We start from the raw sequence: 24,039 nt of genomic DNA on the forward strand, positions 1-24,039 counted from the left end.
ATTCACTGGCTCATTCATAATATCTGGTGGAACATGGGTATGTCACTGGGAATGTTAACATATTTAAACCTTTCATCTTCTTTCATCTGTAATCTTTTTTCTGTTACTTAAAATGTTCCCATTAATATTTTTTCAAAAGATTATTTATTTGAAAGGCAGGGTTACAGAGAAAGAGAATGAGAGACAGAGAGAGAGAGGAGTCTTCCATCTATTGGTTCATTCCTCAAATGGCTGCAACAGCAGGGACTGGGCCAGGTTGTGGCCAGGAGCCAGGAACTTCTTCCAGATCTCCCACATAGATGTCAGCAGCCCAGATACTTGGGCCATATTCTCCTGCTTTCCCAGGCGCATTAGCTGGGAGCTGGGTAGGAAGTGGAACAGCTGGGACTTGAACCATTTCGGATGCTAGCATGCTAGTATCAGATGCTAGCATGGGGCAATGGCTTAATAACCTGCTGTGCCATAATGCTGGTGCCTCATTATTTCTATTACACAGTAGAACCTACAGCATATACCTTTTGTTAAGAAAGAAAATACCATACTCCCAATAATTTCAAGGACACAGAACCTGTTATGATCTAAAGGAAAGCGGAAAAGGGCTTTCTAGTAAAGAATTAACTTCTGACATGAAGCCCAAGCAAGAGATACACCTTGAAAAGTATGTTTAAAGATTTATTATATTTATTTGAAAGGCAGAGTGATACAGAGAAAAGGAGAGAGAGAGAGAGAGAGAGAGAGAGAATTTTCAATATGCTGGTTCACTTCCCAAATGACTGTTCTTTGGGGCTGGGCCAGGCTGAAGCCAGGAGCCAGGAACTCTATCCAGATCTCCCACATGCTAAGTACTTGGGCCATCTTCCCCGCTACTTTCCCAGTTGGGAATTAAACTGGAAGTGGAGCAACAAGGACTTGAACCAGCACTGCCGTAGGGGATGCTGGTATCATAGGCAGAGGCTTAACCCACTGTATCACTATGTCAGCCCCAACCCTGAGAAATATCAAACAGCAGATCAAATGCAGAAGGATGCATAAACAAAGATGAAAAAATGTACTACAACATGATAACAAAAAAATGGAAGAGTTTAATTTTAAAATAACAGTGTGCTCTCATTTAACAGAAAAGCTAGAAGCATTGTTGCTGTGGTGGTCCTGAGTATGCTGCTCTTGGAGTTGTCAGTGTGTGTGCCTAAGTGTGCCTACTGCAGACTCGTGCTTATTAGGAAAAGACAGAGTTCTATTGATTATGCCCGGTTAATGCAATGTATAACCTATTTTATGTTTTAGAAAGATTCCTGTGAACATATACAAATTTCTCCATCAACATCAAGATATGGTAGTTTCCCAGGACTTTTACCGATAGCAAAAATCCTAATTATTGTTCTGATTCAATATTTCTGCCTGCCTTGCTGAAGTACTTACTTGTAGATCTGCAGGTTTGCATTATTCCTGTCTGTGCACCATAGAGAAAGTCTTCCTTATCCTAGTAAAATTGTTCTTTTTCCCAATAGCAGTCACCTTTCTTGACACTTTTCTAGCAGCTGTCTCTGGTGACTCAAGGAACATATTTGCAAAATGACTAACATAGTCAGTGGTATATTTTGTGGTCAAAAGTAGAGGGACACTTGGAGTGTAAATGAGACAGAGCTGCTGCTTTTTGTCTGTCTGTTTGTTTTTTAAATAAGACATCTAGTAAAGTGGCAGACTTTTCTTATCTCCAGGCATGTAGGGGAGTTCTAATGATTCTTTTCTAGCTTAACAAAGAAAGTCCCAAGTCTTTATTCTTTTCTGAAAACAAAGAAGTAAATTTAAACACTGTTACCAGAGCAATATATTCTAAAGTATGACAACCAATTTAAAATCGTAATTTTGTGGAGGTTCAAATTGATTTTCACAGACTTATAATAACACTCACTGAAATCTGGATATTTTACAGAACTCCTTTGTTAGAATTGACAAGATGGATTTTATATTGCTGAAGAAATGTGCTTATCTGTAGCACGGTAGAAAAAGGAACTATGTCCGTTAAAAAGTCTTGTACATGAATTTCAGTAGTAATTGTTTAAATAGATTTATGTTTGAAAGTTAAAGTGACAGAGAAAGATGGAGAAACAGAGAGAGAGATCTTTCATCTGCTGGTTAGCTCCCCAGTGCCATATCAGCTGGGATTACACCAGGGTGAGGGTGGGAGGCAGGGACCCAGACACTCTTGCCTCCATCTGCTGCCTTCCCAGGTGCATTGACAGGAAGCTGGATTGGAAGCTGAGTAGCAGGACTCCAACTGGGCACTCCAGTATGGAATGTGGGTGTCCCAAGGGGACTGCTTAACCCATGGCACCACAATGCCAACTCAAGATGTTGTTTTATAAAAGAAAGTATAATAAAACATATTGTTCAAATATTATATCCATGTACAGCTTCAGAGAAGTTCAGTGTCTCCATTTTCTGTTGCTCTCTCACAGAATATCACCAACCGATTAAATTGTAAGCAAAAAGAATTCATTTGGCTCATGATTCTGGAGGCTGGCCGATCCAACATCAAGGGGCCGTGTCTGCTGAGTGCCTTTCCTACCTCATGATCAGCTAATGGAGAGAAGGAGAATGAGAGAGACAGACACAGAGAGAGAGGATAGGCAGAACTCATCCTTTTGTCAGGAGCCCACCCTGAGACACCAAACCCACTCCCACAGAAACAGCATTAATCCATATCCTAATCATTAATCCTAATCACCTCTTCAAGGTCTTAATCAGGTTGCAATGGCAACTAAAGTTTAGCATGAACTTTGGAAGCAGTCATTCAACCCATAACATTTAGAAATAAATTGGTAAAAAGTGCTCATTTCCTGGTAGATTACAGGTGATTTTTATTTTGTTTATATTTTGCTGTACAATTTTTTTTTTTAACAAGGAGCACTGAGTACCATTATGAACATTAAGACTAAACTCTGTATCATTAGCTGAGATATTAACACAGCACCTGTACGGGCCACATTTGGTCCAGACAAGCATAGAAATGTAAGCCAGTAGATGCAGAATCTGCTGTGGGGCACCAAGAGCTCCAGGGGATGGACTTTGTCAGCTGGTCTGACCCATCTCCTTACTGTTTTCTCTCCTACCTGCAGCTAGAAGACGAAATCACCACACTACGACAAGTTTTGTCTGCGAAAGAAAGGCATCTGGTGGAGATCAAACAAAAACTCGGCATGAACCTGATGAATGAGTTGAAACAGAACTTCAGCAAAAGCTGGCATGACATGCAGACGACCACGGCGTGAGTAGGCTGTCCACAGAATTAAAAACAATATTTACCTAGCTTGTGTTTTGTTTCTTCCTACAAGACTGAGCTGGAATTTGTAACTGGGTAAAAAGATTTTCTCGAGAAGCAAAAATGAAGATGAGGAATCATGAAGTATGTGGCATATGGTTGAAATATTTTTTTATTTCATTTTTTTTTTTTTTTGACAGGCAGAGTAGACAGTGAGAGAGAGAGACAGAGAGAAAGGTCTTCCTTTGCCGTTGGTTCACCCTCCAATGGCCGCTGCGGCCGGTGCACTGCGCTGATCCGAAGGCAGGAGCCAGGTGCTTCTCCTGGTCTTCCATGGGGTGCAGGGCCCAAGGACTTGGGCCATCCTCCACTACACTCCCTGGCCACAGCAGAGAGCTGGCCTGGAAGAGGGGCAACCGGGACAGAATCTGGCGCCCCAACCAGGACTAGAACCCGGTGTGCCGGTGCCGCAAGGCGGAGGATTAGCCTGTTGAGCCACGGCCCCGGCCTTTTTTATTTCATTTTTATAAACATTTATTAAATGTATTTTTTTTTTACTTTTCTCATCAAAATTACAAGTGAGCAGGTATTTTTGTCTGAGAATCCTTGACACTCACTACATATTTTGAGTTTCTATCAAAAATAGTTGGCAGCTTTAGTACAGACTTGTTGGAAATAAATTTAAGAAAAAAAAAGTTGCACTGCTCATGTTTTGGGATGTACTTAAAAAAAAACTTTTAAAAATTTTATTTATTTATTTGAAAGGCAGAGTTACTGAGAGAGAGGGAGAGACAGAGAAAGAGCTCTTCCATCCATTGGTTCAGTCCCCAAGTCTCAGGGACAGCCAGGACTGAGCCAGGCTAAAGCCAAGAGCCAGGAACTTCATCCTGGTCTCTCACATGGACGGCAGGAGCCCAAGCACATGGGCCATCTTCCACTGCTTTTCTCAGGCCATTAATAGGGAACTGGATTAGAAGTGGAGCAGTGGAGACTTGAACAAGACACACAAGCTCAGGTGGTGGCTTTACCCACTACACCACAATGCCATCGCCAGTATGTATTTTTTATCTTGATGACTCTAAGGAATGTTTAAAGCTGGATTTATACCAGCAGAATGTTTCCTGCTTTGTCATGATCTCATCTTGTAGGAACAAGCAGCCTTGGTTATTCTACGATCATGGTTTCACTGGATTACTTTTAAAATGATGTGGAATATTTAACTATGTGGTACTTTTCTAATATTTGAAGGTATTTTGCTTGCCAGGTGGCCTTGTACCAAAGAACAGATGATTACCACATATTTAATATGATTTTTCTTCGTTTCATGTCCCTGGGGCCTGGGGCTGGTGAGAAAAATCACAGACATCCTTTCTCTAACTTAACTTTAGCCCCAAAGTTCACCTTCCAGAAATTCTTGTCTTTGGATTATGTATTTTCTTCCCTAGTATGCCCTACCAGTAGGCAAAGATACTGCCTTCCTAATTTTTAACTAGGAATTAGCTTTTCTTTGCTTATACTTTTCTCTGGATTTAGGAGGCCTGGTAGTAGGAAGAGGTACTAATTATCTCACTTTGGCCTATCGTGTCCTAAGAACCAAGGTCTAAGACTCCTGTGCCCTTTGAATGAGGAACTGGACCTGCAAGGAGCCTGAAGTCTCCCAGTGTGGCTCTCCCAGTTTCCATCTGAAGGAGAGCGTTGCTCTCCCTCTGTAATATGGCCTTGCAGTCCTATAGACTGCTATTCTGTGTGCCCCAAGGACTGATCCTCACAGGTTCAGGGCACAGCCAAGGGTAGGGCAGCTCTTGTGGAGGTCATCAGAGTATCTCCAGGCTAGCCAACCTGTGCCAACCTGATGATGACAATTAGGAAAGAAGATGAGAAACCATTCATTGATGTGCACCAATTCCAGATATATCTTGCGCCACCTTGGGAGCAATCTCCTGAAAAGAATAGCTGGATTTTTAGCAAGCAATGCTTAATAAATAAGCTTATCTATCAGAAGTTTTGAGCTCATCTTTGCACTTTGGGGGCCAATACCAGTTAATGGCCGTGGAAGTGAGAGGCTGAATCTTCTCCAATTCCATGGAACTGGTCACTTCTGCATTTGATTCAGGTCTGAGGTTTCATGTAACATAAATCTGAACTTCCTTCTGGGGTATAAGCGATATGAAGGTTTGCCCTGCTTGGCCTCCCTAATCACACTGCAGGAGTAAACTAACTGTATGGAAAGCGGGACAGATCTGTTGCTGAATGGAGGTGAGAGGAAGGAGGTGGAGCAAAAGCAGAGAATATGGAGCAGAGGGTCTATCAAATTTGCCCTGCGTCTGAAGGGGCGTAGGTGGAAGGTTAGCAGAGAGGGGAGAGATGTGTATTTGTTCTGGGATGTGCAATTAGAACAGGCAAGTTCAAGGAAGACTTCTAGCCACTTTACACGGGGGAGAATATGTGGTTTGCCTTTTCCCATGTTTGAAAAGCAAATTGGTTTTGCAGCCAGGCAGTCTGCTTTGTAATAACTTTTGGTTGGATGAAGAGAGCATATTTATTCTCTAGGGTTATGGAGTTTATGCTGTGGTCAGGAAGACAGAGTTTTGTTTTGGTTTTGGCTCAGTTTTTTACAAGTTAAGTGAAGAGTGATCTGAAGGAAAATACAGGGTATTGTGGGAGCCAGGTCTGGGGTCTCAGGGAAGATTTCCAAAGATTTAATCAGAGCTCTGAGGGATGAGTGGGAATGTCCTCAGGCTGGGAGGGGCGGGAGGGGCAGGAGGAGCCGCCTGGACATGGATAGCACAGCCCAGGGAAGGCTCCAGGCAGGAATGAAGGTGCCTCCTCTCAAGGGAAAGTTTCCAGTTAATTAGTGTTTTCTCAAGAGCTGAGAGTGGAGGGGTTAAGCTGTGGCATCTGTTAATAGAGTTATCTTGGCCCCAGGGCAGTAGAAAATCATTAAAAATGCCAGGAGAATTCCATTTATTCAGCCGTGTTAATGAGTGTCCACTAGTAGGTCGTAATATGCAGAGGATAATCTAAGGCCTCAGGATATTAAGATTCAACAAAGACAGACAACATTCCAACTCTCGTAGATTGTGGAGAAGGAAGTGAGGGAAGCAAGCAAGGAGATAAACACAGGAGGAGGTACCAGGAAGTGCTATGATGAAAACAGCACGGGGATGTGCTAGTGAGTGACACGGAGGTGAGTGCGGACACTGCTTGGTGTGGGTCCCAGGCAGGGGAATCCTGACCTGGGAGGTAGCTTCCAAGCTCGGACGTAAATGTCAAGAAATATCCAGTCTTACAGTGATCTTGGGGAGAGCTCTGGAGCTGAGGAAACGTTTCTGCAGAGACCTGGATGCTGAACCAGCTGTAGGGACCCAAGGCACTCTCTGGAGTGAAGTGAGAGGACATGTGGTGGGAGCCTCTGGCACCTGCAGGCCATAGAGAGGAGTAGCAATTGTCCTGGATGCCATGGGAGGGTTTGAAGCAGAAAGTGACCTGTTCTGATCCAACTCATAAAAAGACCACCTTGGGTACTTTGTGTACTGTAGATGGTGGAGGGCATGGGTGAAACTGAAAATCATTTGTGAGGCTCCTGTGGTTGTTTAGGTAGGGGTTGACGTGAGGGAGAGTCATGGACCCAGAGGGGATAGGATTTAGAGATTGGGCCAACAGGACTTCCCAGTGGTTATTTCCCAGTGGAGGTAGAATAGAGAGACCACGTGTGACTCTCAGGTCATTGACTTGGGCTAATCGGTTAGTTTTGGTGCTGTTTACTGTGATCAGAGTATGGCATTGTGGTTAAGCTCATGAGCTGTAGACTGAAGTGCTTGGAGTGCAATCTAGGGCCTTGCTCCCTCAGTAAAATAAGCTTGTATTGGTACCTGTCTGAAGGGTGGTGAGGATTTACTGAGGCAGTATTTGTAGAACATGAAGGACAGTGTCTAACACTGCGTGGGTAGGCAGTAGTTACTTACTGTTGTGAGAAAGCTGGAGAAACAGGTCTGGAAGGGGAGGCCCAAGAATTCTGTTTCAGCACTATGAGGTCTAACCTGTAATGGATAGACAGATTTTGATACAATGAGGGAAATTCAAAGGAAAAGTTAAAGGCAGAGACATACATCTGGGAATCATCAGCATATACATATTGTTGGAAGCCACAGGACTCAGTAAGATTTCTCTGGTGGTTATTTAATAAATATAGATGATCATGGACACAATGACTTTCAAGAATGAACTTTCCTTTGTAGAAAACAATCAATCCCTTTCCTTCCTTCTTTCTTTTCTTTTTAAAATATTTATTTACTTAAAAGTCAGAGTTACAGAGAAAGAGAGAGATATCTTCCATCCACTGGTTTACTCCCCAGGTGGCCACAAAGGCCAGAGCTAGGCAAAGGCGAAGCCAGGAGCCAAGAGCTATATCCAGGTCTCCCACTTGGGTGGCAGAGGCCCAAGCACTTGGGCCATCTTCCACTGCTTTTCCCAGGCCGTTAGCAGGGAACTGGATCGGAAGCAGAGCAGCCGGGACACAAACTGGCACCCGTATGGGATGCCGGGAGTCACAGGTGATAATTTTACTCACTAGGCCACACCTGCTGTCCCTCAATCCTTTTCTTAAGCAGGAGGTGTAAATCTTTCAAGCATATCATTTTGAGAGATTGTTTTCCCAAAACTCTTTTTTTCTTGGTTGCTGGGAGAAAGGGGAGGGTCTTAATCACGTTAGGAGTCATAACGAAATCTGTTTTCTTCCTGACTTAATTAAGTCCCTGCTGTTAGTGCTCACAATGCCCATTCCAGGACAAGAACTGCACCTCATATGAGGAGAACTTTGATGTCAGGAATTGATGAACAGTCGGGTTAGGGTGGGGAGAGTTAGATTTCAAAGCACTAAAAAGAAGTTCAGCTGTCAGAGGATGTGTGTGATTCCCAGAGGCAGCACTTTGCATACTGATTAAGCAATCATGACCTATTTAGTTTGATTTATAATGAAAAGAAAATCTATGGTATGTTAGTGAAAACTCTTGGCGTATTTTTGTCTGCAGTAGGATTCAAATTGGAATAGGACCCACTGAGTAGGAAAAATTACCTAGAAGCTTCAAATTATCTCCTTTATAGAAAGATTCCAGGACTACAGGAGCAGGTCATGGGATCATCTGTGTCCAGGGTTTGTTGTTGCTGGAGCTCTTGTCATAGATTTTTATATAGGTAGATTTGAAAGAATCTAAGAACACTTAAAAAAAAAAAAGGAAAAGCAGCTGCATGGTGGGTTTTTGAGATGACATGCCTCGTTGATTCAATAAGTACTCTGCTTTGCCAACTCATGAAATCCCCCCACTAATAAACCCACATGGTGGGTCTACAGAGGGCAGAAGGTTATGGGATGGAATTTAAACTAGTCTGTATTTTTGAGAAGCTTAATAACTTCATCCTCTCTAACTTCAGCCTTTAAAAAGTCCTCAGTGCTTGAAATTGAAGTTTAGCTTATGATTTATTTGGTCTTTGATTTTGCACTTCTAAGACTTCAGGCCATTATGGTCGGGAATGATGAGTATCTCTTTTTCATGAGGAGCCTGTCAGAGCAATGTTGAGTTTGCCAGCGCTGATGAAGGGTATAGAGCTAATTTAAAAAGGTTGTGCACACCCAGCCTCACACTCGGATGCCTGTTCTTCCTATCTGTAGGCTTTCCTCTTATGACACTAAGCAGAGACATTTGTTCTCTAGATTTGGTGGTAAGTTTGTTCATGACATGGTTAGGGAATCCTTGGAAGCAAATAATCCTGAATGTTTTTTGCATCTTTGGTGAAACTGCATGTGCAACCAGTAGAGGATTGTTCCCTTTTAAATCCCATAATAGAAAAGACATTCGTGCTATGAAACATCTTATAACAAGACTGTGGAATTTTTGTCTTCTAGTTGTGTATAGAAAAATGCATGAGCTCAAAATAGTTTAGAAGATGACGTGAGTTCTCCTTTTGATTATTAACAATGACTTTGAAGTTTGTAAGATGTGACAAGAGGACTCTGCATAAAACGTCAACAGAATACTTTTTAAAGTTATTATTAATTTTTTTTTTATTCACTTGAAAAGCAGACAGAACAAGACAGAGACAGAGAGTTCCCATCCACTAGTTCACTCCTCAGATGCTCACAATAGCTGGCTCTGGGCCAGGTGGAAAACAGAAGCCTGGAACTCGGTCCAGATCTCCCATGGGAGTGGTAGGGACCCACCTATCTGAGCCATCACCTGCCGCTTTCTGGGGTGTGCATTAGTAGGAACTCATCTAGGCACTCTGATATGGGATGCGGGTGTCCCAGGTGGTGTCTATATCACTTAGCAAACGCCTGCCCCAGAGTAGTTTTTCTTTGGTTGCAGAGCCCCTTACCCTACACTACTGAAAGTTGCCTGTCAGTGTGCTAACCTGTCCTGGCCAGGAAATGCTGTCCATTGTAGTCACACTGGTAATGAAAAAAAATGTAAAAAAAAAAAAAAAAAAGTCTCCTAGTTAATAGTCTTAAATGAGTGAACGCCCATGAAGTACTCAGTAAATGCTACCCATTCTCATCATCATGCTTACCCCTGCCAACGAAAGGCTCAGCCTACGCCTGCTGTGAGCCTTGTTGGGAAGTGCAGACTGTGGCTTGCTGGGATGGCTTTGGAGAACACAAGGGCCACTTCCTTCCACTCACCGTGAGGCCTCGGTTGTTCTCCAGAGCCAGAAACTTCACACTGGAAATGCCTGACCGCACCTGTAGCTGAAGTGTGGGTATCAAGCTGGACAGGACTTGTGTTTTCCTCCTGTGGATCCTGCTCTGGTTTACTCAGGCATTGGACAAACAATGAGAATGAAAAAGATGTGACCCTTGGGAAGTTGAGGCAGGTGTCAGGGAAAGATATTTTCAAAGAGCTGTGCAAAGAAAATCAAGGGACCACAGAGAAGAGGCACAGAACACAGATTTTTTTTAAAAAAAATAATGTGTTTATTTGAGTGAGAGAGAGACAGAGACAGAGAGAGACAGAGAGCTCCTATCCTCTGGTTCAGTCATAAAATGCCTGTACAGTCTGGGTAGGGCCCAGCTGGAGCTGGAGCCAGGAACTCAATCCAGGTCTCCCCTAAGACTGGCAGGGACCCATGTACTTGAGCCATCACCTGGGGCCTCCCAGGGTATGCATGAGCAGAAAGCTGGAATTGGGAGCAGAGCCAGAACTTGAACCCGGGAACTCCAATATGGAATGTGCGTCTCTTAACTGCTAAGGCTAAAATGCCTGCCCCAGAACACAGACTCCTTAAGTAATACTCCCAACTTGTCTGATGCACAATTGACATAACTATATGTTACTATTTCTACTTTCACTCAAGGAGAACTTATTATTCCTCTGCTTTATGAAGTATGCAAGTTAGCAGTGCTGTAATCTATATTTAGCTTAAAATTAGAGATACTAATAATCTAAAATGCTAAATACTATTTCCATATAAATTACAAGGTTATCAGTCCAATCAGAAGATTAGTATTTAAGTTGTTTATTATTACTTGAATATTGTTGAACATAGTTATGTATGTTATGGTTGAAAAATGATTTTGCCTATCGGCAGTACTAACTGGAATCAAATTGAGTCAAATTTCATGGCATTAAAAAGAGAGTAAAGTGCAAATACATCAACTTCTTTAGAGGTTATCAGTGGGCTGATAGGAGAATTTATTTCAAGACTTAAGCTCCTGGTGTCTGGATGGTGATGCACATTACTAATTCAATTTTAAGATCGAGTTCAATCAATTTGCAGCATCAGGTTACAGGGTCTGTGCAGTGAATAACTATGTTGTGAGTGGTGCTCCTTGGTGCATTTTTGTTTGTTTGTTTAAAGATTTATCTATTTGAAAGGCAACATTTCAGAGAGGCAGAGGCAGAGAGAGAGAAAGAAGTCTCCCATTTGCTGGTTCACTCCCCAAATGACCACAATGGGCAGAGCTGGACTGTTTCAAAGCCAGGAGCCAGAAACTTCTTCCAAGTCTCCCACGTGGGTACAGGGGCCCAAGCACTAGGTCATCTTCTACTGCTTTCCCAGGCCATAGCAGAGAGCTGGGTTGGAAGTAGAACAGCCGGGACTCGAACCGGCACCCATATGGGATGCCGGCACTGCAGGCAGTGGCTTTACCTCCAAGCCACAGCATTGGTCCCTCCTTGGAGCTTTTAAGTACTCTGAGCCTGGGGTCCTATTTCTCACGGGGGCCCTGTTTGTTTTCTTTTTGGAATTAACTTTCCCACATAGAACCCTCTCTCGTCGTAACATGAGTATATTTTTTAAACCTATACAAACATTTTTGCTGACTTCCTTTTACTCTCACAAGTTGTGTAAAAGTTTCCCCATCCTATGGGTGGTTCTATAGAGCTCTCCTTCCTGTTTTTATGCTCAAAATCGCAGGACAGATTTTTGTCTTGTTCTGCTTTGACTTTTATAATCTCCTGCCAGGTTATCCATTCTCGCTTTGTAATCTAGCCTTCTCCCTGTTCCTGTGGCCCAGTTCAGAGTCACAGAAGACTGTGCTTTTTGACATCGTTCATTCGTTCATCGTATACTCCCTGAGTTTTTCCTGTATACCTCTCTGCCAGGTACTAGGGACACAAAGATGAATAACTTCCCTGCCCTCAAGTACGCACAGTCTACTGGAGACACGGGCTTGTGCACAAATCTCACAGCCTGTTCCTAAAGCCATTTTGAGGGTGCATGTTGTGGCTCAGTGGGTTAAGCCCTCATTTCAGAAAATAGCATCCCATAAAAGAATCCCTGTCCAAGTCCTGGTCACTTCACTTCTTACTCAGCTTCCTCAATGCATCCTGGGATGGCTGAAGTGCGTGGTCCATTTGGAGAGTAAACCAGCACGTGGATCTGTCTCTCTCTCTCTCTCACCCTTTCAAGTAGATAAAAAACTAAACTTTTTTTTAAAACTATTTTTTTTTTTTTGACAGGCAGAGTGGACAGTGAGAGAGTGAGACAGAGAGAAAGGTCTTCCTTTTGCCATTGGTTCACCCTCCAGTGGCCGCTGTGGCCTGCACTGTGCGGCCGGCGCATCGTGCTGATCCGAAGGCAGGAGCCAGGTGCTTCTCCTGGTCTACCATGGGGTGCAGGGCCCAAGCACTTGGGCCATCCTCCACTGCACTCCCGGACCACAGCAGAGAGCTGGCCTGGAAGAGGGGCAACCAGGACAGAATCCGGCGCCGGGACCAGGACTAGAACCCCGTGTGCCGGCGCCGGCCTTTTTTAAAATTATTTTTAAAAAGGCACCATATTTATATTTTGTTCCCTTATTATTCCCAGCAATAAATATTTAAAATATGTTAAGCAAGTAGTTATATTTTGCCTTTCCTGCTTAGTTTTACGCACATTAACAGTATAAGTTATTTCCCTTCATAGACTACATTTCTGAATTTATGTGTTACATAAGTGGCTGGTGCTTTCATTGACAAGCCCGTTTTTCTGGAATTATCTGCTCCCTTTAGCCTCTCTTTCTGTACTCTCTGTGCGGTCAGTGATTTGTGCTGGCAGACCTGCACATTGAGCTCTGTCTTTGCAAGCGTAGGTTCCTCCTGAATTCAGGTCAGTGGTCTGACTTGCTCTCTGCTGAACAGCAGTCAGCCTCATCCTGCCAAACAGGATGCAAACAGTTCCTTCTGTGGATCCTCTCCTTCCTGGAGGAAAGGGGATTTTCACCAGAAGCACAGGGAAAGATGAATGTCTTATGGGAGATCATGAAATGGAAACTGTGATGCTTACTGTGGTTCTGTTCTGTTCTAGCTACAAGAAAACACACGAAACCCTGAGTCACGCAGGGCAGAAGGCCACTGCAGCTTTCAGCAACGTAGGGACGGCCATCAGCAAGAAATTCGGAGACATGAGGTACTGGGGGGCGGATCCTTGGGAGCCGGGCCAAGAGAGCGCTTTCTGTTGGCTGTTCTTGACATTTTAAAAAATGCCCACAGATAGAAATGTTAGATGACTGATACACTTATGGATGACTAACATACACTTTTATATTGGGACATTTCTGCTTTGAGGATCAGTCGAGGGGACCTGGTCTCAGTGGCACCCTTTCCACTGGGACCTGAACTAGGAAAAATGGCAGATGGAAAGTAGTGAGGAGGGATTTCAAAAGAATGCAGCACATGATGTGATTTGCTAATCCTAATTTAAAGAATAAATTAAACTATATGTTCAGTGGAATGTGCTGGATCATACTTTTGTATATATCCAAGCAGTGTATCTTTTTCCATGCCAAATCCTTACATACAAGTTATATTTATTTTTTTATTCCAAAAGAAGCCATATGGTGTATACTACTGGTGTTTTTCTTTCTTAGCAAGATACTGTTTAAATATTAATAAATATTTATTACACCATTTTTAATGGCTATTATCATCCATTGCTTAGCTATAGCAAGACTTCTAAATGAGTACTCTTGCATATTTTGATTATTTTCAGTATTCCACTATTATATAAAACTAGGTTGGTCATCAAGGTAGGTTTTCAACTGAAAACCAAGTGTCCTCATAGTAGTCATCAGAAAATATGTGTAGAATGGGCCATTTTTATTTTTTATATTGTGTACAAGAGAGTTATCTTGCATAGAGTTATCACTCTCATAATTTTTGTTTAAATACCTATCATAGTTTATTCCAAATTTGACTGATAGGCTGAATCGAATTTCTTTAGGAATCACTTTCATTTTTCTTTCTAGATCAGGCTCATCTAAAAAAATTTGAAGTCAATTCAGTGACATTAAAACATTTATCTTTTAAAGGCAGGAAAGATCCTATTACCTCTTATACCCAAGAAAATAGCTTTTGCCGTGTGAGAATTGTTCTCTGCATACTTAGTCGGAATCTTTTCACTTGAACACTGGGGCCTCAGCATCACACTGCCTGAAGTTTGCTTAAAATGCATCTTCACAGAATGCACTTCTCAGAGGAGGTGCCTCAGTAGGGCTTGGGTGGACTCTAAGGATCGACATGTGTAACAAGTTCCCAGGTGAGTCGGCTTCAGGTGGCCGGGTTATGAGGAGGCTCAATGCATCTTAACTCACCATACCTGGCTGTTCTCACGTCTAAAATGGAGGCTAGGAATAGTACCACTGAGTTGTTATAAAAGCAGAACAGTCTTGCTTGTTTATACACCCAATAAATGCTAGCTTTTATCTTTATTCAGTGGTGAGTTGAGTTACAAAGTGACCCTACATAATGGAAATTAGAAGAAGTCCATTAGCAGGAGCTCACTGTATTTCTTAAAGGCTCCACTCATTGTTTTTCTAAATAGTAAAGAATGACAACTCTGTGGCACAAATGCAAAATAGTGAGCTATTCATGTTCATGCACTACCTGGGTATGCTATCAAGGTTGCATTGATTGCTTTTCCTCCTGCTTCAATATGGATGTGTTTTAGTACAATGGATAACCTATTTCCAAATAACCAAGAGTTCCATACATTTTGTTAATTGTTGTTTCATATAGAGGATAACACTTTCATCGTAAACTGGCTGAAAATACTTGAAAACGAAGCCCATGTTACTAGAGATTCAAATATAGTCCTAAAATACTTTGTAGAATTTGAAGGCCTCATAGTTATATTTTTATGTAACATTTTATATTTTTATATTCTTTCAAACCATGATTGGCCTACCAAAAAGGTTGACTCCCTGTGAAAACAAGTTTTTCAAACAGTTTTTAGTTTCGAATTATGCAACTAATACACTTAAGAATCATTTTAAAGTTGATTAAGTTTAACTTAATAAAGACTTTTAAATGAAAAAGATTGATATTTTTTAAAATGAATGTGACAGTTTATATAATGATGGTGGGGAAATGTCAAAATTTTAATCACAGGCATATTGCTTTAATTCCCCCTTCAGTTAAAAGTATCACAGTAGTCTATATTTTTGTTAGTTGCATTAGAAAATTCTTTTGTGCAATCTGGGAACAAATTTCTGAATTTATTCAAAAAGATTGCCAGCAAAATTTCAGTATTTCCAAAAAAAAAAAAAAAAGCAAAAAACTCCCAGTTTTTCTTTTGAAAAATCCCAAATTAATACTCAGATTTTGAAAACTTACAATTTGGGCCTTTTAAAATGGAATGAAAGCACAATGTTAGGCTTTATTTTATATGTTTTGTAAAAATAAGTTATATTTCTGGATCCGAGTAAGAGTTTCATTTTAACCTGAATGCCATTAAGTGACGTCACCTTGGCCCAGCCATGGGACCCTCCCCTCTCAATCTGTTCATCTGTAAAATCACGTTACTATTAGCCTAACCAAACATTTCCTGTGAAATTAAAATGAGATCACACTTAGGAAAGTAACTCTGAAGAAATCCAAGCTTTTTGGAGTTGTTTTCATTATAGTACTGGCATCTTCTTGGAACTTCTCAGTGGATTTGTTCAAACTGACCGCATGGGGATGGAATGTTTGGAGGAGGCATTTAATTTAATTTTATTAGAGAATCCAACCACTGCTGTGTATCCATGGGAATAGCAGAAGCCAAACAATTTGGTAAAATCATCTGTAACACACATGGAAAAACCAATACGATTTTCCCCTATATCCATGGGGGATTGGTTCCAGGACCCCCACAGAGCCCAAAATCCATGGATGCAAAAGTGTTTGCATATAATCTGAGTATTTCTTCCCATATACTTTAAATCATCGTACAATACCCAGTACAATATAAACACTGTATACATATCATTATATCTGTTGTTTAGGGAATAATGACAAGTCTGCACATGCTCAGTACAGAGACAATTTCCCTTCCCTCAAATATTTTTGATACTGCAGTGATTGAAGCCATGGATACAGAGTATCTGACTGTATACTCAGGAAGGAGTGGTGAATGGAGTTACCCAATCTTTGCTTTTGGGCTCTTGAATGAAGGGACAGGGGCAGTGTGGTCATTTCTTTGCATCCTATCTGCTAACCATGGCCCTCCTCTTCTCTATTGTGCTGCCTGGCTACAGATCTCACTCCATTGGGTAAGCACCACGTGGTGGGTGGGGGTGGGTGGGCTCTGCCAGATGCCTGGCAGCCCCCTGGCTTCCCAGAGTCCTCTGTTTCTTTCGCACTGTGCCACAATGGAACAAACTAGATTGTTTTCAAAACCAGGAAAATACAGACTACAGGACACTAATGCATTCGAATTTGTTTAAGCATGTATTTACCTCATCTGTGAATCACACCGATTTCACTTGCTGAGCAATCTCTTGGAAGTCTTTCTGCATCACTTCTTTCTGTATTGGCAGAGGCCCATAGAATTCAAAGAATAATAAAAAGGGAAAGTAGAAATTGAGAATTGTATATTTTTGTAAAATGTATAGAAAGGAGAGAAACAGAAAACTATTTTTTCTAGATTATTTTGTTTCTCTGAATTTCTCATAACTTACTTGTGTTGATGTTTTACCTTCAACTTTCTGAGAACTCTAAAGTTGAAAGGTTACTAGGAAAGCACCTGTGTTAAGATGCTTGCAACTGTCAGCCCCAGGCCCCTGAATTAAGCCTTTTATTAGATAGAATCTTGTTATAAACTTTTAAAATATTGTTTCCTAATATTTAAGGAGATGAACAGGTTGGAAATGCTGCTGAATTTCTTTGAGAGATACTTTTTAAATTAACTTCTATTTTGCCTATAGTTTCTGTATGGAGTGCCTTGGGTAAGAATATAAGCATTTCCGAAATTCCTCTTTTTCTTTTTGCATTCTAGTCAAGTGCTGTCCCCAGTAATGACCCTAGCAGATATTGTCAGGGAAGGGTGACAGATTTGATCCATGATCTGTTCGATTCTCCAGAGAATGGAAAGGAGGGACCATGTTGAGAAGTGGGATAGGGGAGCAAGCCTCAGCCAAGGGAAGTGGACCCCGTTTTCCTTCTTCTCTCTGCTCAGCATTATTTCTGAGTAGAATTCAATAGGAAATGACAGGCAAGCAATCAGAGAGAAGATGAATCAGCTATTTATAAGATTAAGTGGAGGAGAAGGCTCCCAGGAATGTGTATATTTGTCTGAGATCTTGACAGTTAAGCCAAAAGGGAGGTATAAGTCTCTGCTTTTGCCTGCAACTGTGTGAGTGGTGTTTGCTAGCATGGGCCTCTTTGAATGTATTTTGCTAACTCTGTGCATTCCTCTGGACAGTTTCTCTGCACTGCAAAGATTAGCTTCTACCTGCCTACCTCCTCTGCCTGAGTATCGCTCTTTGCTGTGTACTGTGTTCCTGAGCAGGAGAAGGGACCCAGGTTGGGTCTGGAGAGGATGCCTATGGGCTGGCTACTGGGTTGACCTGGGGGATACCAGACATTCTCAGCTTGCCTAACCTAGGCAGCTTACAGGAAAGAAGCTATTATGCAACAGTAGGCCATCAACTCGTATATCCTGGGAAGCTGACCATGGCCCATAAGACCCAACGACAACAAATATTATCTTGGTTGGGTGGGCAGGGGATATTTCAAATATTTGAAAAGATGTTGTAGAACTGTTAACAGGGAGTCTCTCATGTACTTACTTTGTGTTATCTTTTTTTTTTTCCTTTAATCTACCTTTGCCCTGAAGGTACTCCATTCGCCATTCCATAAGTATGCCTGCTATGAGGTAAAGTGTGTAAAATATATTCCATCATGTTAATGCAGAATGTGTAGATTGATATTTGTTCCCCCTTCCATTCCTTACATGAAAGAAAATTCCCACTTTGGATCTCATTTTCAATTGCTCATAGTCTTCAGGAGGAAAGGCTGAGTATTCTGTGGAAGTTTAGTGTAAAGGGCTTGGCCCTTTGACCATACGCAGCCTTCTCTGTGTAATCTGAGACAAAAGACATCACTTACTTCTGTCTTCATCCTCTCATCTGAAAATTGCAGGAAATAAAACTACCTCATGTAGTGGTAATTATAAGGCAAAACCAAAATAGCCTATGTAAAGTCTTTAGCACAGGCAGGGCCTAGAACATTCTGAGTATGCTTGCAAAGGTGAAAATGTATTTCTTATTTTAGCAAGCTGGGGAGAAAGTTTAAGTGGCAGGGTAGAAGACTAGATCTAAGGTTCTAGAAAGCATTTCGTTAGGATGTTTATGCAAGATATATATTAAGGTGAAATGTCTGTTAAACAATAAAATGTCATTAAGATCACTGGCTGGATAAACACTTGTGAGAAGATGGTCTTAGCCTCAAGTCTGCTTGGCTTGGTGATAACAATCAGATAGAATCAAGCTGGTTGTAACAGAACCTGGGAGAATAAATGTGAGCTTGGGAATCAGAAGAGGCAGGTTGCAGCTCAGCAGTGCCATGGGTTAGCTTTGCAGACTTGGGAAAGTCACCCCAGTGGTATCAGTTTCATCATATTTAAGACAAGGAAGTAGGACCAGACTTGCTGCTCATTGCAGGTGCTCCTGGAACCCTAGAGCTGCCTTGGCTTCCATTGATAAGGGAAGGAGATCAAGCCTTGGACCTTCCCCCACTTCCATCAGAAATGGTGTTACAAATGCCTCTTCTGCTTTATAGTGCACAGTGTGGTTGGACTGCATTATAAAGGGGTTCAGTTATTCTATTCAGTTTGGGACCATGGAAGCCAAATTCTTTCTAGGGTCATTTGCTGTGCTAAAAGTTTGTTGTTGTAAATAATATTATTAAATGTAATTAAGTAGTTTTCTCTCTGTTCTCCAGCATGCACTCTAGGGCTATTTAATTAAAAGAATGATCTATTCTGTCAGATTGTCTCTTCCACTCTGGGTTTATGTGGTTAATTGGTTGACTTAGAAATTTAGCCACAGTGTTTACTTTTCTGTATTTGGTGGTAAATAAGGAGCATAGATACAAGGCTGCTTTGATCATCTTGGGACGACGGTCCCTAGCATAAGAACACCCAGTTAAGCCATGCTGTCTGAGATCCTGAGCTCCTTACTTGTCATGTGTTAGGTCTGATTTCCAAAGAAGGCTTGCAAAAGATCAACATAGTTTTGCTGTGTGAGGCAAGAATTCATTTATTGACTAATGGATCAAATGCAATCCCCATGAGTACATTGAAATTGACTTTGAAAAAATGATTTTATTTATCTAACATGTATACCTATGAACCATCAGGCTTAACTGTCTGCTCACCATGAGCCTGGGCAACTGATGGCTGAGGCTGTCATGTGAGCAGGCTCAGCCAATAAAACCTGCAGTGCAAGTGAAGGGTCAGTAAGTATATTCTTTTCATTCAAGTGTAATTTGACTGGTGTTTCATCACAAAATGGCAGTATTATGAAGGTCTTCTCACAGGAATTTGACTCACATTTGGATCATAGACAAAGTTGAATGCCATTGCCTGGGTTCTCTGAACTCACCATGGTTAGTCCATGAAACCTGAATGCTTCAGGTACGTTTCTAACCAGGTAGAGCATCAAAGTTTAAAGAGACAATCTCCCCAAAAGCCAGATCAAAAACGTAGTCTCCCTGTTAGTTCTTTCTGATGGTAGTAGTGCCATGTTTCATCCCATACCATTCAGTGAAATCCATATTATACAGTCGTTCTCCCTTATGAAGCTTCACCAGGCCCTTCCTCTTATAATTTGCTTTTTCTGCACTCAAGACAGAGCAAGCAGCTATGAAATAGAGTAACATTTAGTTGGTGTTACTTGAGCTGAAAATGATGGCAGTCATTGCTTCTGAAAGCTGACATGAATATAAGATTTCAGATACATCTTTACTTCTGTTTCTGGTCCTTTAGTTGGACTTGGTAATATCGTGTTTAATGGCAGTGATGTCGTTGAATTGTAATGTCATTTGGCCATATCCACTGTAGGGAACCAGAAAGCACCACATGAACTATCTACACTCAAAGCCAACAGACAGTATACAGACTGTTTACACAATAAATGAACTGCAAACAAAATGCCAGTACACTGTGTAGGTTCTCTCTGAGGAGAGCACAGATAGGTTTATCTTTGAAAGGAAAAGTAACGTGTTTGTAACACCATTTTGATCAGGCATCAGATAGGTAATGGGTGTATTTCAACTTAAAATACTGAAGGCATTAACTTCAGAAATACCACATCATGAAAGTTGTCAAAATGATTTCTTTTTAAGGTATGGAAAGAAGAAAACTTGTGAACATTTTATTTTTCCTTGTGGTGTTTCAGTCTTATCTTAGATTCACTGAGTCAATCAACTTTAAAGTTTCAAGTAAGAAAATTCAAATGTGCTATTCTTTAGACAGAAACTGAGTCAGAGAGTAGAATATTGTGACGGAAATGATTAATTGGTAAGTGACAGATTGAGCTATTACTCCACTGGCATGTTGGAAATAATTTACAGTGCACTGTGGAATTATTATAGTTGTATAATTGCCAAATGCTATATTATTTGTTCCTCAGTCGAGTATCTGATTGTTTTGCTTAGAAAAATTCCACATGAGGTTATGGTTTTTGGACCTAACCTAGCTGAAGTGAAATGTATTTTAAAAGACAGTTGGTGTAGGTGGCAAAGTGACAGCTAGCTCTGGTGCAGAGGCAATGTTTATAAACAAGAGCAGAAAACCAAACAACACGGTTGCTTGAGATAGCTAGGTCTTTGGAGCTGACCTCTCTTTTCTTGTTATTTTAGGAATTCTCCTACTTTCAAATCATTTGAGGAGAGGGTTGAGACAACTGTCACAAGCCTTAAGGTACAGATGAAGTGAATTTTGTGTGATTGGGTCCATTGAACCAGGACAGCGTAGCCAACTGTTGCCATTAGTTTGCAAGGCAAGGCAGGACCACCAGCATTCAATGCAGCCAAGAAGGCAGCTGGGCATGAAGTCAGAACATTTCATGCATATATCAGTCTATAAAAAACCAGAGTTGAATAGTGTGCCCCTAGGGTTGTTGTATAAACCATAAAGAGAGAGAGGCCCTGTTGTAGATTCTTGATAGAAAAAAAAAAAAAAAAAGCTCAAAACCCCTAGGAGTCAGTGTCTTGATCTTTGGTTTTCAGCCATAGGCATTCCAAGAAAGATGGATTCTGTTGCTTGTTAGTCAAGTTCTGACATAGGAGAAGTTGTACTTTTTAGGTTGTCTTTAGAAGAAGGAGATATGAAGAAGCAAAAGAAGAATAAAGAGCAACCTATTTTCCTTTGCTTTTAGGAAACTGGTAAGCTCATAGCTTATGGTGTAAGTGTTTGATCCACACTCTGAGCTGCTCCCTTTTCTCACCTCACCGGGATGGAAGGTATAGAGTCTGTCTCTTCCTGCAGATACGCACGTAACTAACTCAGCCCAGAGGACACTATCCTGTGTCAAGACCTCCTGAAAGTGGATTCTATGCTCATCTGATAGCCCGTAGGCTTAACAAGACTCACATCCCACAAATCTCCTATCTCATGACCAGTGTCTAATTTCTCTGTTTCTGCCTGCCCAGGCAATGGAGCATAGCTGATAACCATGCTTTGTGTTTGCTTCCCCTCCCTCAGGAGTGACAAATTTCTCATTTCTTTGTTCTTCTCAAGAAGAATACCCTTGTATTTCAAAAAGTTCATGGAAAATGGAGTTTAAAAATAAGCTTATTTTGGTGTAATAGATTTTGAAATCTATGCATACATGGGATATTCAAAATTTTGTGGAAAATGTGTATTATGGAAAAAATGCATGGATTTCAACATTTTTGCACCAAAATAAACTTATCTTTGAATTCCCTTTTCTGTAAATTTTTGAATTCCTCTCACTGATTAACCCTTCTTTATACCCCTTATTTTCTGCGAAGATTGCTTTTGTGTACTAACTCTTCCCCCAGATTCCCATATCATTCTTGGGTCACGGATCGTGAGGTTATTTTTTGACTCATGAATCAGTAGGAGTGAGTGGAATCCCTGCCAGGTCTCCATGTTGTGCTTCGGTTTGCAGTCCTTCTGCAAGCTTGGTTGTTCTAATGTCACTGACAGAGACTGACGTACATGTTTATTTTCTTTGAGAATTGTTCAGCTGTGAAGAGAAGCCCACTCCTGCCATCTCCTCACACAGCTGTCATGTACCATGTGGCACTTCTGCCAAACCTGTTGCTCTTCCTTCATACCATATCTATAGTTCAAATTTCCATGAGACAGTTTCTAATATATCATAGTCTAATAATATTTATCCCTGCCCACATCCTTCCAATCGATTACTTATGTCACCTCAGCTGATACCACCTGTGTGGTCAATGTGCATCCTTTCTATTTCATCCAAAATGTGCAAATAAGCAGGTGTGGAACCAGTGGTCATGAAGGTGCATTTGGTATATTCAACCGTGTTCCAGTGAGTCATAACTACATAGTCAAGTGGATCATAGTTTTATTTTACCTCCTTTCAGATGAATGCATTCCATGGCCTGAATCTAAACTTTTTTAAAAAGGACACAATATGTTCTGTTTTATATTTCTTTGTGTTCTGTCAACCAGCTATTTTATTATGAAAAAAGAGGAAGCCCAACCGGATAATTCGAATGAAATTTTATGTGAAAAGCAAGTATAGTTTTGGCAACAGAGTGACACATTCTTGAATAAGAAGCCATTATGAAAGAAAGGGTCCAGCAGAGGTTTATTGTGCGCATCTTTTCTTCAGCAGGTGAAGTCATTAAACTCATGCTTGGAATGAGTGTTTGCCCAGTGGTTAAGTTGCCGTTTAGGATACCCAGTGAGGAAGTCTGTGTCCCATATTGGAGTTCCTGGGTTTAATTTCTAGCTCCAGCTCCTGATTCCAGCTTCTATTAAAGTGGACCCTGGGAACAACAGTGATGCTCAAGTACTTGGGTTCCTGTTACCCATGTGAAAGACCTGGATTGAGTGCCTGGTTCTTGGCTTCTGTCCAGTCCAAGCCATTGTGGCATCTGGGTGGTGAACCAACAATTGGTAGCTTATTCTCTCTCTCAGATAAATTCTAATTTTAAAAATCCACATAATTAAGAACCTCCTTTGTCACATCCCTGGTTTGCCAAATTGATTTCTTTCAAAGCAGTTCCTTCCTCTTTTTTTTTTTTTATTATTCTGATGCAAGAATATCAAGAAGTAGCAGATAAGAATGAAACGAAGCCCAAAAGAAAATATCAGTAATCAGTATTCATGATTCAATACTGCCTGTGACTTCTGTGAAACATAAGCCAAAGAGAAATGTGAATGGAAATTTTTAAAAACAGGAAAATGGAACTATTAATAGAGTAGATTACATTAAATTCATCTTATTTATGGCTCTCAGCAAAGAAATAGGCATTTCTTTGAATAATCACAGTTGAAGGCATCTCCCCCACATTCCACTTCTTCCCAGTGCTGAGGGAACACAGTGGAAGAATCAGTGCTGTATGCCAGACGTCCACAAACCTATGGGCCACACCCAGCTGGTCATCTGCTCTTGAATGACCTTTAAGCTAAGGACGGTTTTACACTTTTTAATGGTTGAAGAAAATCAAAATATTTTGTGACATGTGAAAATTGAATTGCACGGTAGTGTGATTTATTAGACCATACATAAGGTCTAATGGAAACCCAGTCATGCTTACTCACTTACATAACATCCACCCCGCTTTCCACAGCAGCTGATCTGAGTATGTGTGACAGACTCTATGTAGCTCCCAAGCAAAGTGGGGGGAAAATCAGTTTAGTAATTGAATTTAAGAGACAGAGAGGGGTATTTTAGTGACTATTGGAAAATAAAGTGTTTTCTCTCTTACAATGATGGGGCTGCCTACTGAAGTCTGCAGAAATGCAGGTCAGGCAGCTGGATCCTGTCCTAGCATTGTTCATGTGCCTGTGAGCAGTCACTTCGATGTGGATATCAGTTC

At 41.2% G+C, this 24,039-nt stretch overlaps 1 protein-coding gene across 3 annotated transcripts in view; it reads left to right on the forward strand.

Annotated features, from left to right (window-relative positions):
• TPD52L1 (TPD52 like 1) overlaps nt 1–24,039 on the forward strand; it is a 100,398-nt gene that overhangs the window by 73,480 nt on the left and 2,879 nt on the right. The window contains exons 3-7 of one of the 3 annotated variants that reach the window (XM_062186715.1): nt 3,120–3,268; nt 13,043–13,144; nt 17,831–17,869; nt 20,857–20,917; nt 21,302–21,381. In XM_062186715.1, the coding sequence (XP_062042699.1) occupies nt 3,120–3,268; nt 13,043–13,144; nt 17,831–17,869; nt 20,857–20,917; nt 21,302–21,346 (396 nt within the window). In that variant the 3' untranslated portion in view covers nt 21,347–21,381. Of the gene's footprint in view, nt 1–3,119; nt 3,269–13,042; nt 13,145–17,830; nt 17,870–20,856; nt 20,918–21,301; nt 21,382–24,039 lie in introns of those variants that run through there. The other 2 variants (XM_062186714.1, XM_062186716.1) reach the window with 2 other exon arrangements.

This window comes from Lepus europaeus, chromosome 3, assembly GCF_033115175.1.
Source record: "Lepus europaeus isolate LE1 chromosome 3, mLepTim1.pri, whole genome shotgun sequence".
NCBI classification, from domain to species: Eukaryota; Metazoa; Chordata; class Mammalia; order Lagomorpha; family Leporidae; genus Lepus; species Lepus europaeus.